This window comes from Gopherus evgoodei, chromosome 2, assembly GCF_007399415.2.
Source record: "Gopherus evgoodei ecotype Sinaloan lineage chromosome 2, rGopEvg1_v1.p, whole genome shotgun sequence".
NCBI classification, from domain to species: Eukaryota; Metazoa; Chordata; order Testudines; family Testudinidae; genus Gopherus; species Gopherus evgoodei.
Window position 1 is genome coordinate 110,343,818 of NC_044323.1, and position 14,817 is coordinate 110,358,634.

General features: G+C 39.8%; 1 protein-coding gene across 1 annotated transcript in view; it reads left to right on the forward strand.

Annotated features, from left to right (window-relative positions):
- FHOD3 (formin homology 2 domain containing 3) overlaps nt 1-14,817 on the forward strand; it is a 645,976-nt gene that overhangs the window by 431,556 nt on the left and 199,603 nt on the right. Inside the window, 1 exon segment of the mRNA XM_030551482.1 lies at nt 14,749-14,817. Coding sequence (XP_030407342.1) covers nt 14,749-14,817 — 69 coding nt within the window.

Genomic DNA, 14,817 nt, shown 5'->3' on the forward strand with positions numbered 1-14,817 from the left:
CCATAATTAGCCTAAAGTTACTTAGACTTGAGGCTCTTTGGGACAGGGACTTATTTTTTGTTCTGTGTCTACTGACTTAGCGCAATGGGGTCTTGGTCCATGGCTCTTGTTACTACAATAATACAAATCAATAATAATTTATAATAATAATAATAGTTGCCTAAATCAGTATTGAGCCACCTGTATATAATGGCCAGATTTTCAAATGTGTGCAATGTAGTTTTAGTTGTGTCAGTCCAAGGATATTAGAGAGACCAACGGAATTTGCTCCAATAAAAGACATTTCCTCACCCACTTTGGCGCTCAAATTTTCAAAGATTATCAGCCCCTGCAACTCCTAATGAATTCAGTGGGAGATGCAAGTATGCATCTTAATAAAGCAACATTTTCTCCCTGTCTGCTCTCACTTCGCATAACATGGAGTATCAAGCTCACAACCTTTTTTTACAGCTTCTCATTTTGAAAGGCGATTACAGTGAGAGAGATCCTCAGCTGGAACAAGTCATCATAACTGCATTAAATTAAATACAGCTCCCGTTTACACCAGCTCAAAATCTGGTGCAGTGTGCATAAATTATTTGCTTTTAACAGTTCAGCATTCTCTGCTAGTTTATTTCCACTTTTTTTTTTTTTTTACCATGAGCTTCCTCTCATATTTTACTTAGAAGGTCTCCTATATACTTTCTGCTCTTTGAAGGGCAGAGTACCTCACTGGCACAAAGACAGTATGTTTCATATCTCATTACAATACAAGGTGCAAGCTGTGAAAGTTATCCAGGATATGGTCTAACAATGCTTTGGCAAACAGGATGGGATTTTGAAGAATCAGCTTTGGAATTCAGGTCCCAAAGCTACTGTTCTTCGTGAAGGTAAGGGCGATTGTTCCCATCTTCTATCATTTATAAAGGAGGAAAATGCTCTTCTAGGGTAAATTATTCAGAGCAGATTCTTATATTCCTATAAGCAGCTAGCACAGTTTGGGTGTTATATAATTAATAATAGTCATAGATTAATAGTAAGCGCTGAATCTTCAAACCGCATATGCGGCAAAATTCTGTGTATCAAGGATTCGGATGAAATATCTAAAACTCTCTTCCACCGTCATGCTTACAAAATCCTGACAGAGGTTAGGTGGCCCGTGGGTTGTGACTGCTGCTTATCATGCTGACAAGTATAATTTCATTCTGTCTGTTGTCTCTTGTCCTGTGCTTATACTGTAAACTCTTTGGAGCAGGGTCGAGCTTCTCCTTATTTTTTACAGAGGGCACATACACACAGTAAAGGTGTGTATGTGTATTATATATATATATATATATATATATATATAATACACATACACACCTGCCCCTGGAAATTTCCACTACATGCATCCAACAAAGTGGGTACTCACCCAAGACAGCTCATGCTCCAATACGTCTGTTAGTCTATGAGGTGCCACAGGACTCTTTGCTGCTTTTACAGATCCAGATTAACAGGCTACCCCTCTGATACTTGACAAAAGCAAATATTTGCAGCAATTTGTCCTTTGACTTCAAGTATTTCAAAGTGCCTCTCTTCCTTCATGTAACAGATAATAGCCTTTATGTTTTTGCTTGCTGCAAAATAATTTAATTCTTTGCTTCTTTTAATACTAGCACTTAGACATATGTGGGTTTAAGAGATAGTAGGCTATATAATCAGCATTAATTCTGATATCACAACATAATTTTGTATTGTGTTTTGTCTTGTATTGTGTGTGTGCCAGTTACCATAGAATATTTTGGTTCTGATAGTTATATCTTCCCCCCTCTCTTTTGTCTCAAATAAATAAGTGGATAATTAGAATAAATTAGAATAAATGAAGTTAGGGGATGTAAACTGGACTACTGTCAAAAGAACTTTTTGATGCTGCGGTCATTTTATAATAAAATAGAATGGTCCATAATGCTTAATTTTGTGCTTCTCTTCCTATTGAAGATGCTCCTATTGAAGTTGGACCTTCAGATTTAAAAAAATATTCAAATTTTTTTTAATGGCATAATTTAGATTTTTACAATAACACTGCTCTATAGCCAAAATGCTTCTGAAATAAATGTAGTCCCACTTTACTAATTCTGGGTCACTGAGAACGAAAATGATGCTTAAAATTGTTGATTGGCTCTAGTTTTCAAGATATGCTATTGGGTCAGTATATACGACCCTTGACTTGGGAATGGCGGAGGATAAGTGAGTTATAAAGGGAAGGAATCTCAATTTAAACCAAAAATGACTAAAATACATCTTTGACTGGATCTATGAATAAATCTGTGACTGGGTGTGGACAGTACTTGCTTTTTAGGCAAAAGAATGAATGACGCAATCTGAAGCTGGTATTGCGTCATACCTGATATGAATTGCATCATGTTATTCCTAGAAGTCATGGATGATGCAATCATAACAAAGCTTACATCACTCTGCTGAACAAATTGCCCTATATCAGCTCTAGAAATCATACAGTGTCGTGCTCTTATTTGTCAGTGTTTGATTTTGCGAAGTGACACATTTCTGTTTAGCCAAAGTGAGCAGAGATGCCTGGTACTTGTGTGAACAGTGCAGATAACTTCTGCTATGTTTGTGGTGAAGTGACTTTTGCATCACAAAAGCGCAGTATAACCACTATGGTTAAGAAAGCCTATCACCTTTATTTTGACTGAAAATTGGAGATCAGGGGACACATATGCTGCAATACTTGTGCAACAAATCTTTGCCAGTGGTTGAACAGGAAAAGGAAATCTATGCCTTTTGCAGTGCCAATGATTTGGAGAGAGCCAACAGATCATACCAGCAATTGTTACTTCTGCATGGTGCCTCCAGTTGGGAAAGGTGTGTCAAACAGGAAAAAGTGGACTGTGCATTATCCAAACATTCCATCAGCTATACGCCCAGTACCCCACGGAGAAGGACTGCCGGTTCCTGATGCACCAGAATCATTCTCACTTGAGTCAGACAAGGAAGCGGAAGAGGATGAAACTTCTGGTCCTGAACCATCAATGTCACAGGACCCACATTTTCTCCCATCCTCCTCCTCTGAACCACACCTCATAACACAAGGTGAACTGAATGACCTTGTCAGGGATTTGGAACTACCCAAGAGTAAGGCAAAGCTGTTGGGCTCCAGACTACAGCAGTGGAATCTCCTGGCAGGCTATCAGGGCAAATGGAGCCCATCAATGCTTGCAGACTATTGCTGGACAGTGACAAGAGATGCTCCATTTAATGAATACAAGAGACAAGCCAAGAAGCGCCGAGTAGACACTGAATAGGACTAAACTATGTACAGAATAGTTTTTTGCCTTTTGTTTCATAATAAATTTTATTTATATAACCCTTTTGATGATTTTTAAAGTGTTTCATAAACAGGACAGGTGAAATATTATTATGTGAAGCAACCATAAACACATGAAAAGACCTGGGTTTACAATTTATGATTAAAACTCTACTATCTACACAATATACATAGACATAAAATGTAAAAACTTAAATATCTTAGAAACAGTAGCCAATCAGTTGTTTTAATTGTCATATTTGAATTCAGCACATCAAAATACATAATAAATATCACATTTTATTTCTGAAGCAGACGACTTCTCAAAAATTGTAGAACAGTGTAATAAGAGTGTACCATGAACCAGATACGCTTTGGCTTTACATTCCCTGAACATATTTATTTTCCACCTATTTCAGTGATGCAGGCTCCCACTTGTACCACTGCAACATCTAACTTGTTCTCATTCCACTCCACTTTGCACCAACTTTGATGGGAAGCTCTCCCCATGCACCCAAGAGTCTAATACTGCAATACTTACTCAAGCAAAACTCGCTTACATATCAGAGGGAGTTTTGCCTGAGGGAGAGCTACAATGTTAATTACAACTTCTAGGCCCATCTGAGTAAGAGAGAGTTACCTATTGTTATTTAGGTCCAATACTTTGCCTTCTCTCCATCTTTGCATAAGTAGTGGCTTTATTACAGCAACAACCTTGCAGCCAAACATAATTGCAATCCTTCTGGGGACTGCTCCATGGATCAAGAAGGTGCTGAGAATAAAGTACAGTAGAACCTCCGTTATGAACACCTTGGGAATGGAGGTTGTTCATAATTCTGAAAAGTTTGTAATTCTAAACAAAACGTTAGTTATTCTTTCAAAAGCTTACAACTGAACACTGGCTTAATGCAGCTTTGAAACTTTACTATGCAGAAGAAAAATGCTGCTTTTAACCATTTTAATTTAGATGAAACAAGCACAGGAACAGTTTCCTTATGTCATCAAATCTTTATTTTTAAACTTTCTGTTAATTTTTTTTAGTAGTTTACATTTAATACAGTATTGTACTGTATTTTTTTTGGTCTCTGCTGCTGCGTGATTGCCTACTTCTGGTTCCAAATATGGTGTGTGGTTGACCGGTCAGTTCATAACTCTGGTGTTTGTAACTCTGAGGTTCTACTGTAGTATGAATCTCCCCAATGAATAAGAGAGTTTTGACTTTTCTGAACTCCTGCCACCTGCTGGTCTGAGGTGTAATATCCCAAGGGGCAGCTTGAATCTCAGTCTCTTATGTAGCATGACAATATGCTGAAGGCCTGACTCACTGGAAGAACTCACAGTGATTTCAGTGTGCATTGGCTCAGGCCTCAAGTGACTAAAATTCAGTGAGCTAAATTAATCCCTCAGTTATTTTGGTGTCATTCTGGAGTAACTATGTTGCGTCCAGTGAACACTGAATTTACAGTGTTAGGAATTCCTTTAAAAATTGAAAAGTAAGATGCCTAAATTGCTAAAAGCTGCACAAAGTGAATATTGTTTTGAACACTAGTTAGTGAACCTTTTGTCAACTTCCCCTGTAAAGTTTTAGGTTTTTCTAGGGGAATGGTTAACAAATGGAATGAGGCCCTTCATTGGAATATTAATCATGCAATCTCTGTTGTGCAGTATGTTTTGTAATACATTACAATTTGTAATACATTATTCTGATTGTCTTAATGTAAAGAGATAAAACAGGAAGGAACTGCCAAACTCACTGTACAGTGTAAAAGATGCTTAGAGGGAAAATGTTAATGTTTCTTCCCTTCCTTGCTTTCCCCTTTTACAGTGATGGCTGCATTTTATCTTTAGCCAGAAGATACTAACATCATTTCCTCTCTGTGGATTGGCTGGCAAGTGATGTGAAAAGAACAAAGTACTTTGTGAACATCACTTCTCCCTCTCAATCCCCTCCAGCATCATTGAGAAAAACATTGACATCACAGTCCTCAGTGATTTCAGAATCCAGGCTCAATCTCAAAACCTGGTTTGCAGTTAGTGAAACATCGCTTCCTTGGGTCTGTGGATGTATTTATAACCCTAAAGGGCTGACATCTTTTTTTCACATACAGTGGTATTTGCAATGTAAAATTGTAAATGCCTAAAGAAAAGCAGGAAAAATATGGAATTAATCACAACCCCAAACTGATCACATTGTGATGATGCTATTGTCTCATAAGATGCCACAGTTGTACCTTTTCAGTCTGTTTCTGCTTATGATTGTTCTGACTGCACCACCTCCTGTTAAATCAAAATTGCATGTGTCCTACAGATTTTCGTAGTAATTTGGCTTGCTATTTAAAATCCTACAGGAAACAATTCATCTTCCTTTATTACAAAGTGTAAGAAGTCTGGTATATCTTAGAAACAGCTTAAATGATTTAAACACAGTTTTCATTGGAAGTTAATGATTCAGGAGTTTGGGAATAGAACACAGAACTTTGTGTATTGCACCCATTACTGTGGTGTCTGGATGCAATACATAGATTAAAATGATTGCCAACAACCAATGCAGTCCCTACCTCAACCCCTTTCACCCCTGGACTGGGAAAATACCCCTACCCATGGGCCTAATTTATGAAAAATTGAAATCCAGGGTTAAACAAACATGCCTTGCACTAGTTCCTAAAAATACCCTACCAGGGGCTTTGATGAACTAAATTCATCAAATTTAGTTCCATTTAGAATTTAGACCATTTTCTCTCTTTTGTGTTGTTTCGTCTATTCATGAAATGATCTAATTTAGTGTTGGCTGTGGCTGTTGAAATGTTTTTTATTTGTTCAGCAAGCACCTTTGTGGAAGCTATATATACTTTTGTGTGAGTGGAAGGCACTGGAGTTGGGATTTCTGTTCTGCTAGGCTTCTGGGTCATTGTTTCTGACCTCTGCCCTGAGACCAGTGTTTCAAATAGACTGAATTTCATTCTTCATTCTACTTCAGTGTCTGTTTCCCTCGTAGTGTTTAAGACAGGATTTCCAGTCTCACCCTGGCATCTTCCTTCTCTTTATTTATCTTCTACTAACCCTTGGTGTGGAAAAGTCATTTGTGTGACACTGCAGTCTGTTGAGTGGTTTGGGATGGACCATGCATTTATTGTGTCAGGGTGTAAATACCTACTCTGTATGGTCTGCGAAGCATTGATGGACTCAGAAAACAGCTAGGCATTATGAGTAATCATTTAATTATTGCCCCTGTAATTCTGTGATATATTACTTGGCTGGTTACTTTAGCAAATTTCTAATCACTGTAATATATGAAATACAGAAAAAAGGTAGTATATGCATCAGAATTATCAAGACACTCTCAGAGCATCCCTGTGCTCAAGTACACAGATTGGAACCCAGAGTTGTGGTGTTCATGGGAGGGTAAAAAGGGTACTACAAACATGGAAAGTTTTTAGCGGAATTGAGGCAAAGGCACAACTGGGTACTCATAGGGAAAAAGCTAATTACAGCCCCTTGAGTTGGGTAGAGAGGGGAAAAGATTATGTGGTACTTTTAATAAGCTTGTCTTTTCTCGCCTCCCCTCGAGCTGCAAGTTTTGTGTTCCACCTCATAGAATCTCATCTTATGAAATTAGGAGTCATAGTTATTTCAGCCAGGGGTTATACCTAAGATAATATTTTTAGAGTTACACTGACCAAATTAGTGAGCTACATACTGGCTTTGTGAGCTACGCATCAGTAACCATAATGTGTTGCTGATTCATGTGAACATTAAAGATTTGGTTTATGGGTGTATTAAATCAATATTTAGCATCTTTAATCTTATCTATTGCTCTGGTTTGAAAAAATAAGGCTACAGAGTTATATGTTTGGTGCTCTTTCTTCCCGCTTAGCAAGGTTAGGAGATCAAAATATTTACATTTTTCTCATACTGCAGATACCATCTTAAATACAGAAAAGAAATGCCTTGAAACCTGCAAAAGCCTTTTAAAGCCCATTGACTAAGAAATGTAAAAATCCTACTTACTAGATGGTGATATTTAATAATAAACGAGTGGCTCTTTAAAGTCCATAGTCTGAAACTACTGTTTTGTTTTCACCTGAGACACCATGCATGATGTAACTTTAAAACGGTTATAGTACCTCACCATGGATGTAGTACCCTTGATAATTTTAGAACTGTGTAAACACTGTGGAAATTAAATAAGGGATTGTTTGGCAGTTTCATGCTCTTGTTTCACCCTTGTCTTCCCCAAAGGTACAAATTAGAGCTGAGCCAATAATTGATTTTTTTGGGGAAGGGGCTGAACCACAAAATCTGGGGTGGGGGAAAGCAGTTTGGTTTGAACTGAAACAGATTTTTTCCCTATGGCCAAGACAGCGCTGGTTTTCCAACTTTCTCGTGCTGTCAGTTCAGCCTCCCATATTCCTTCCTTTCTATCCCGACCTGGTCAGGGAGAATCGTGGTCACACTCTGGATCTTGTGGCCTGACTGTTCCATGGTTGAATGAGGAGGAAGAGCAATGTTCAGCAGCTGTTCAGTAGTCCTATTCAGTATTAGAAAACCCTCAACCAGGATGGCCTATTCGGCAAAGTGGAGGTGTTTTTCCGTGTGGTCATTGGCCCACAAAGTTCAGCCAATGCTGACTAGTATCCATGACATCTTGAAGTATTTGCTGCATTTGCAGTCATTGGGCCTTACACTTCGCTTATGCAGCTAACAGCAATCTCAGCCTTTCATCCACCCGTTCATGGAAGATTGGTGCTTCCAATTCTTTGTTTCCATCTGCTGGTGCAAGAACCAGTTCCCCTGTGGAACCTTAACGTGGTCTTAATGGTTCTCATGGGACCTCCTTTGGTATCCTATCCTTTTCCTGGCCTCCTATCCTTTTCCTCTCTTATGTCAAAAAACTGCATTCCTCGTGGCAATAAGAGGAATGCAAAGAGAGTGTGTGAGTTGCAGTCTTTGATGGCAGAGCCTCCTTACATGCAGTTCTCCAAAGACAAAGTGATTTTGTGGCTCCACCTGAAATTTGTGTCTGAAGTGGTCCCTCAGTTTAATTTAAACCAGGCAATATATTTCCCTGTGGTTTTTGACACATCCTTCTCCAGAGAAGGCAGTGTCTTCACATATTGGATATCAGATGATGTCTGGTCTTTTATCTGGACAAGACTAAACCTTTTCAAGCTTTGTCTCATCTGTATGTGTCATGTACAGACTGTATGAAAGGACATGCAGTCTCCTCACAGACAGTCTGTACATGGATAACTTCCTGAATGATGACTGCATACAAAATGACTTCAGCTATGACCTCTCTATGGGTGCAAGCTCATTCTGTGAGAGCACAAGCTACGTCAATAGCTTAAGTGACATCTCAATATTAGATATTTGCAGGACTGCGACATAGTCGTCGACGCATATATTTACGAACCATTATGCCATTATCATGACATCCAGAACACATGCAAGCTTTGGGAAGGCAGCCCTTCAGTCCTTGTTTAAATAGACTGTGTGCCCTATCCCCTGGCTGTACTGCTTGTGAATCACCTATCTGAAATACATGGCTGCATTTAGTTGAAGAAGTGGAAGGAACGGTTACTTATTGTAATTGTGGTCGTTTGAGATGTGATGCAGACATGTAGTCCACAACCCCGTCCATCCCCTCTGCATTGGAGTCTGGGTGTTTGATGAAAAGGAACTGAGGGGGGTTGGGATGGTGCCTCCTCATACAGCGAGAGAAAGGGGGCTATGGCCACGAGGCATGAGCGCTGCCCCTCTACAGGTACTACTAGGCAGAAATTTCTGGTTCCAATATGCTGTGTGCATACACACTCAAGTGAAATACACGTCTGCATCACATCTTGAAGAACCACAGTTACAGTAAGTAAGCATTTCTTTCAAAACAAGTTGAAATGATTCATTTCAAAATGGCTGAAATCAACTATTTTGACTTTTTAAAAAAATCCATTTTTTTCTGGTTGCCACAAATTTGATCCAAATTTGTGAATAATTTCTTTCCCTCCAAAAAATTCATTTTGGGGGCAAATTGACCATTCTACATAAAAGTCCTGCTTTAGTACAAATCAGCAGTCCAAGAGCTTTCAGTATCACTTTATGCTGAAGTGCGCATCACACTCAGAGCCTCATCCCCTGCCAACAAATCTCATTGACAAAGAGATGGAAACAGTTAACAGCATCTAAATCCATTGTCCACTAAAGTGATTAACATCACCAACCAGTTTGGTCATGTGGTTTCACACATACCCATTTCCCCAATATTTTTTTTTTGTGTCTGTTTTTACTCCATTCGGAGCCAAGTGAACCCAGAAAATTTGTAATTTTGTAACTGAATTAAAAAAATCTTCCCATTGCCAAAATTATATGAGGCCATACACTACAATTTAAAAGGAAAAAAATATATAATCACCTCTTCCTCCAAGTCTTGCTTGCTAGATTATGCCCAGCAGCCGTCTAATGGTCTGGTATCCACACAGTAGGTTGACAGCAGCAGAGAACACTCAAAAAGTCAGACTGTGCTTCAGTAAATCCACATACAGAAACCTTGTTAGGCTGAAACAGTCACATTGGCCCTAAGGGTTTACAGGATTTGTAGCATACCAGATACAAGCTGAATGGAAGAATAAATGAACTTAGTAAACAACCACGGATAGCCATGACCACCAGTTAGCATGCTGAGATCACAAAATGGCCCTCTACTTTATAGAGGAGGTAGTGGAATTACAGATGGGTAATTTTTAAAGCTTAACATCTCATACTGGTTTTTGTCTATTGGAAGTTGTATGTGACTTTGCTCCCAGATACCTCCATGTGGATCCAGTCAGCAGTGACCCGTGTGACTGAGCCTAAAGTTCTAAGGAAAGTCAAAAGTTATGGCCTACAGTAAGATTTCCTTGCATCTTAAGTTGAAAGCTTTTCAGGGAAGACTCTGCTTAAACATTTGTGCAGTGCATAGCTCAAGAGACCTTGTCTGGGCCCTAAATATAAAATTGATTAATAGTTTTAAATAATAATTAAACAATAAAAATCATCTCCAGATACCCCTTATTCAATTGAGTTTTGCGCCACATTATTAGAAGACCATCTATAAGCATCTGATTTTCATTAGTTCCTTCACTGCTTTCTTAAAACAAGGGGTCACTAGACAGTCTGGTGATTAGGGTGCTAATCTGGGATTTGGGAAACCTAGGTTTAAGACCCTGTTTTTCCATGGACTGCTTGAGTGATCTTGGGAAAGTGACAGAGACCCAATTTTTTTAAAGAAAGAAGATAGATAAGATAATATTTTTTATTTGACTAACTTCCGTTACTGAGAGAGGCAAGTTACTAGCTTACCCAGAGCTCTTCTGGCTACCATAACACTACATACAGCCTTTTAAAGGTATTTAGGTATTGCACCTCTCAGAGCTGCAACTCCCATTTTCAAAAGTGACTTAACCACCTGAATGTGATTATCTGTATCCCTATGTTCACCCCTTTTACCAAATGTATCATAGCCCTGTACAAGTATGCCGTGTGAGGTATCATTTGAAAACTTATGATTTGCTGGTCATTATTGTTTTAGTAAACTATGTGTGGCAGCATTGCATGTAAAGTTATAGGATTCTTCTGTATGGTACTACTAAACATGTTCCAAGTCTGGGGGCAGCAGCCACAAACCAGTTCCCCAGAGCCAATGCCCAGTACCTCATCCAAGTGTCAGTAAAATCAAATGGACCATCACCTGGTTAAGTGGCCATTTTTTGGCAGGAAAGAGAATATGGGTGAAAATCTACATTTTGACAAAGAAACAGCTGGAGGGTTGGAGTCCACACAGATTTTCTGTCTTCTGAACCCCAACTGGAGATGGTTCTCAAAGAAGAGAAAGAACTTTAAATGGAGACAGGAGACACTCCAAATTGTTCCACCCTTTCTGTTTACCCATGGCATTCACAACACCTGATGAGCAAAGGGAATAGCTTTGGATTGGGTGAGGGATCCTGACTGATAGAGATTCAGCCAATAAAACTGCTTAGACGTGTGGTGAGAGAGACTTGGCTTGAGTTCTTTCAGCTTGTTAAGTGAGGGCTTAGCAATGTTTTACTTTTATTTTCTTGTAACCAATTCTCACTTTTATGCATCATCACTTGTATTCACTTAAAATCTCTTTCTGTAGTTAATACATTTATTTTACTGATTTATATAAACCAGTTTGTTTGTATTGAAGTGTTTGGGAAACTCCACTTGGGATAACAGGATTTGTGCATATCATTTATTAATAAAATGACGGACTTAACGTGAGTATGTATTGTCCAGGAGAGAGCTAGGCAGTACAAGACGAACATTTCTGGGAGAAAGTCAGGGACTGGGAGTTTGCTGGTGTTGCTCTGCAGTATAATTCACGAGTGGCTGGCTATAGCACTCATACAATATAACTGAGAGTAACTTGCATGCTGGAGGCTGTGTGAGAGCAGACTAGGATTGGTAGCTCTCACAGCAAACCGGTGTGAAAGCCCCCCCCCCCAAGCTGGTGAACTGAGGGGACATATCTGTTCATCAGTCCAGAGTGTACCCTGGGTAGTGTCACACTGAATCTTATTAAAAGTCAATTGCCCTTTATCTTTCTGTGTCTCAGTTTCTAATCTGTAAAACTGGGGTAATAGTATTTTCGTAACTCGTAGGATGTTGTGAGGATAAATACATTAAAGATTCTGAGGCTCTCAGATACTGATAATGGGAACTATAAGTGCCATAGATAGACAGACCAACTATATATATGTCCTTGAAGCAATAGTTTTTGGGACAATGATTTTTCTTGGAATGAGACAAATGTGTTTTAGGAACTGGTGATCTGTGTCTCAGTTACTTTCCTGCCTACTATTGTGATAAGACAGTAATGCTCGGATTCTTTTAGAGCCGTGGTTCTCAAAATTATTTGATGGGGCCCTCTTCTTTGTGTCTGTAGTTATTTACGCCTCCCATCCAAGTACATGTATCATCACTCAGCTCTGAAGACAGCACCACGCCAGCAGCAGCACAGAAGTAAGGGCAGCAATGTGAAAAGTGATATTGACAAATATCACTTTTCACAGCAGACTTAGTTCCCGATTGCCACCCTTACTTCTACACTGCTGCCACTCCGGGGCTGACAGTCACAGCCCCACTGCCTCCAGGTGAGAAATGGGAAGTGGGATGAGGAGAGCCTGAGCCTGGGCTGCCTCCAGGTGAGGGAATAAGGGTAGGGGGGGAAGGAGAGCCAGAACTTGCGCCTCCTTTGACACATTCCCATGTCTGCCTTGGAGACCTGCCCCATAGTTTGCGAACTGCTGTTTAGAGTGTCCTGTCTCTGCACGGATACATGTGAAATTATAAAGCAGGCAAAAATTATCATATTGGTAGGGGCACCACATTGCTCTAACTATTTAATGACATGTTCCTTATGGCCTTGGTTAGCTTTCAACAGATAAAACGAATAAAAGTTACAAATATCCATTCTTACAGAGCTTTACTCGATCCTAGCATGTTGGAGTGTGGCTACTCTGCCATGTCCTGCTACCAATTTCTCCCTTCTTTAGTACCCCTTAATAACTCACAGTCCACAGATAATAAATGGGACCCCTGTAGGGGAATGTTTTAATTGAGTCCTTGTATACTGGCCCAAACCCCAGTTAATTCACTCTTTCCTTTTAGGCAGGGAATCACCAGTCCTTCTTCCCAGAGGTAAGTCCTAAGAGTCTCCCAAAAGGCTCTCAGGCTTTCCTTGGCTGGAGCTCAGTCTTCCGGTTCAGACTTTCAGGCCCAAACCTATCTGTCAGTCTGGGTCTCTAGCAAGAGCCTCCTGTTCACTGCTGCTCCTCTCTGTCACAATGCCCTTGGTCTCAAAGTATACCCTGCAGGAGCTTTTCACATTCTCTATGCGGACCCACTTCTATTGCCGTTTATAAGCAAGGATCTTCGAAATCTCTTTAGCTGTGGAAAAATGCGGAATTTGCATTTTATAGAGAATGTTTAGTTTTTACATGTTGTGAGAAAATAAAAACATATGTAGTATTACCCCATCTATCCGAGCCTCCATTATCTGGCTCTCTGTATTAACCGAAGCAGAGCTGAAAACTCAAGCCCTAGGCAGTGGGGCTCAAGCTGTCAGCCCCAGGTGGCTCAGCTCGGGCTGTCAACCCTAGGCAGCAGGGCTCCCCATTGTGGCTAGGGGAACTAAAGTTCAGTGTTTCATTTTAATCGCAGGAAAACATGGATTTTTATGAGGTATTTTTAATCAGAGAATTTTGTTTTCTTTATCATGGAAAACTAGGATCCCTATTTATAAGTCAGCCACTAGGATCTCTCCCAGGTCTGGCTCATTCTGTAATCAGCATTAGCTAGCTTCAGTCGTCAAGGGGTGAGCCACCTGTTACAATCACCCTTTTCTCCAGCTTTAAATCCATGGCTTTGGAGGACTGAGAATAGAATAGTTTTAACCCATGACACCCATTCCGATACAATTCCTCTCCACTGACCATGCACAATCCTGTCCGTTTAAAAGTTCTCCTTCTTTTAGTGTTTTTTATATGTGAGACTCTGCATTATTTGGTGAAATTTACCCTGCAGGGGAGAAGGCTTTGCCAGAAGTCAGGTCTGTGGGTGTTTATATGAGAGCGTGTAACTGCTCCCACTGTGTGTTTTGGAAATTATCTCATAGACAAACCCTCCTGTCTGTTACTGAGAAATCTATGGATGAAAGTACTGAAGTCAACGGAATTGCCAGTGATTTCAGCTGGATCAGATTTCATCATAGAAAGCAAAGTTGGGCCATTTTCTGAACTTAGAGAATAAATGATGGGAGGCCTCGCTCATTGATGGAGTTTTTGTTTTCCTTGTTAGCAGGTTACAAATGCTCCCCTCCTCTGGAGTACAAAAGGGCCATTTATGATAGAGTTTTCTGGGACAGCTAAGTATAAACACTCTTCTCCCAGGTTCCATGCTAAATGAATTTCAATCTGTTTAATGCTATTAAATAGAAATATTATAAGAAATGAAAAGAAAGCAGGGAAAAATCATATCCTATTGTGTGACAGGTAGGAAGAGCTTGAATCTGACCACGTTAAACACTCACAAGTAACGAACAATAAATACTGTGTTAGGAGATGAGGTTCTCAGATCATTAGATTCAATGTCTATCATGCTTTGACCAGGGACTATCTAGGGGGTGTGAGGAATGTATTGTCATATTTGTTATGCACTTTGGAGCCTCAGTTTTGGAGTTAAGACTGAGCTGCAATTATGGGGAGAGTGCTGTCCTATCAGTGAACTGCTAGGCCAACTGGCTGTGCAGAACTTTTATTTATGTGGCTCAAATAACTTCATTCTCTCATATTGTTGCCATTGACTGCCTCGAGCCAAAATGCAGTGCTTCATCTGGTACAGTGGCATGCAGCACATCTGGAAATACTGTGAGCTGCTGAATGACAAGTTACTTTTTTTTCTTTCAGTTCCGTCTGGTGGTAAAAACAGCACTGAAACTGCAGCTGGTGTTTGTGGAGTATACAGAATCCAATGCA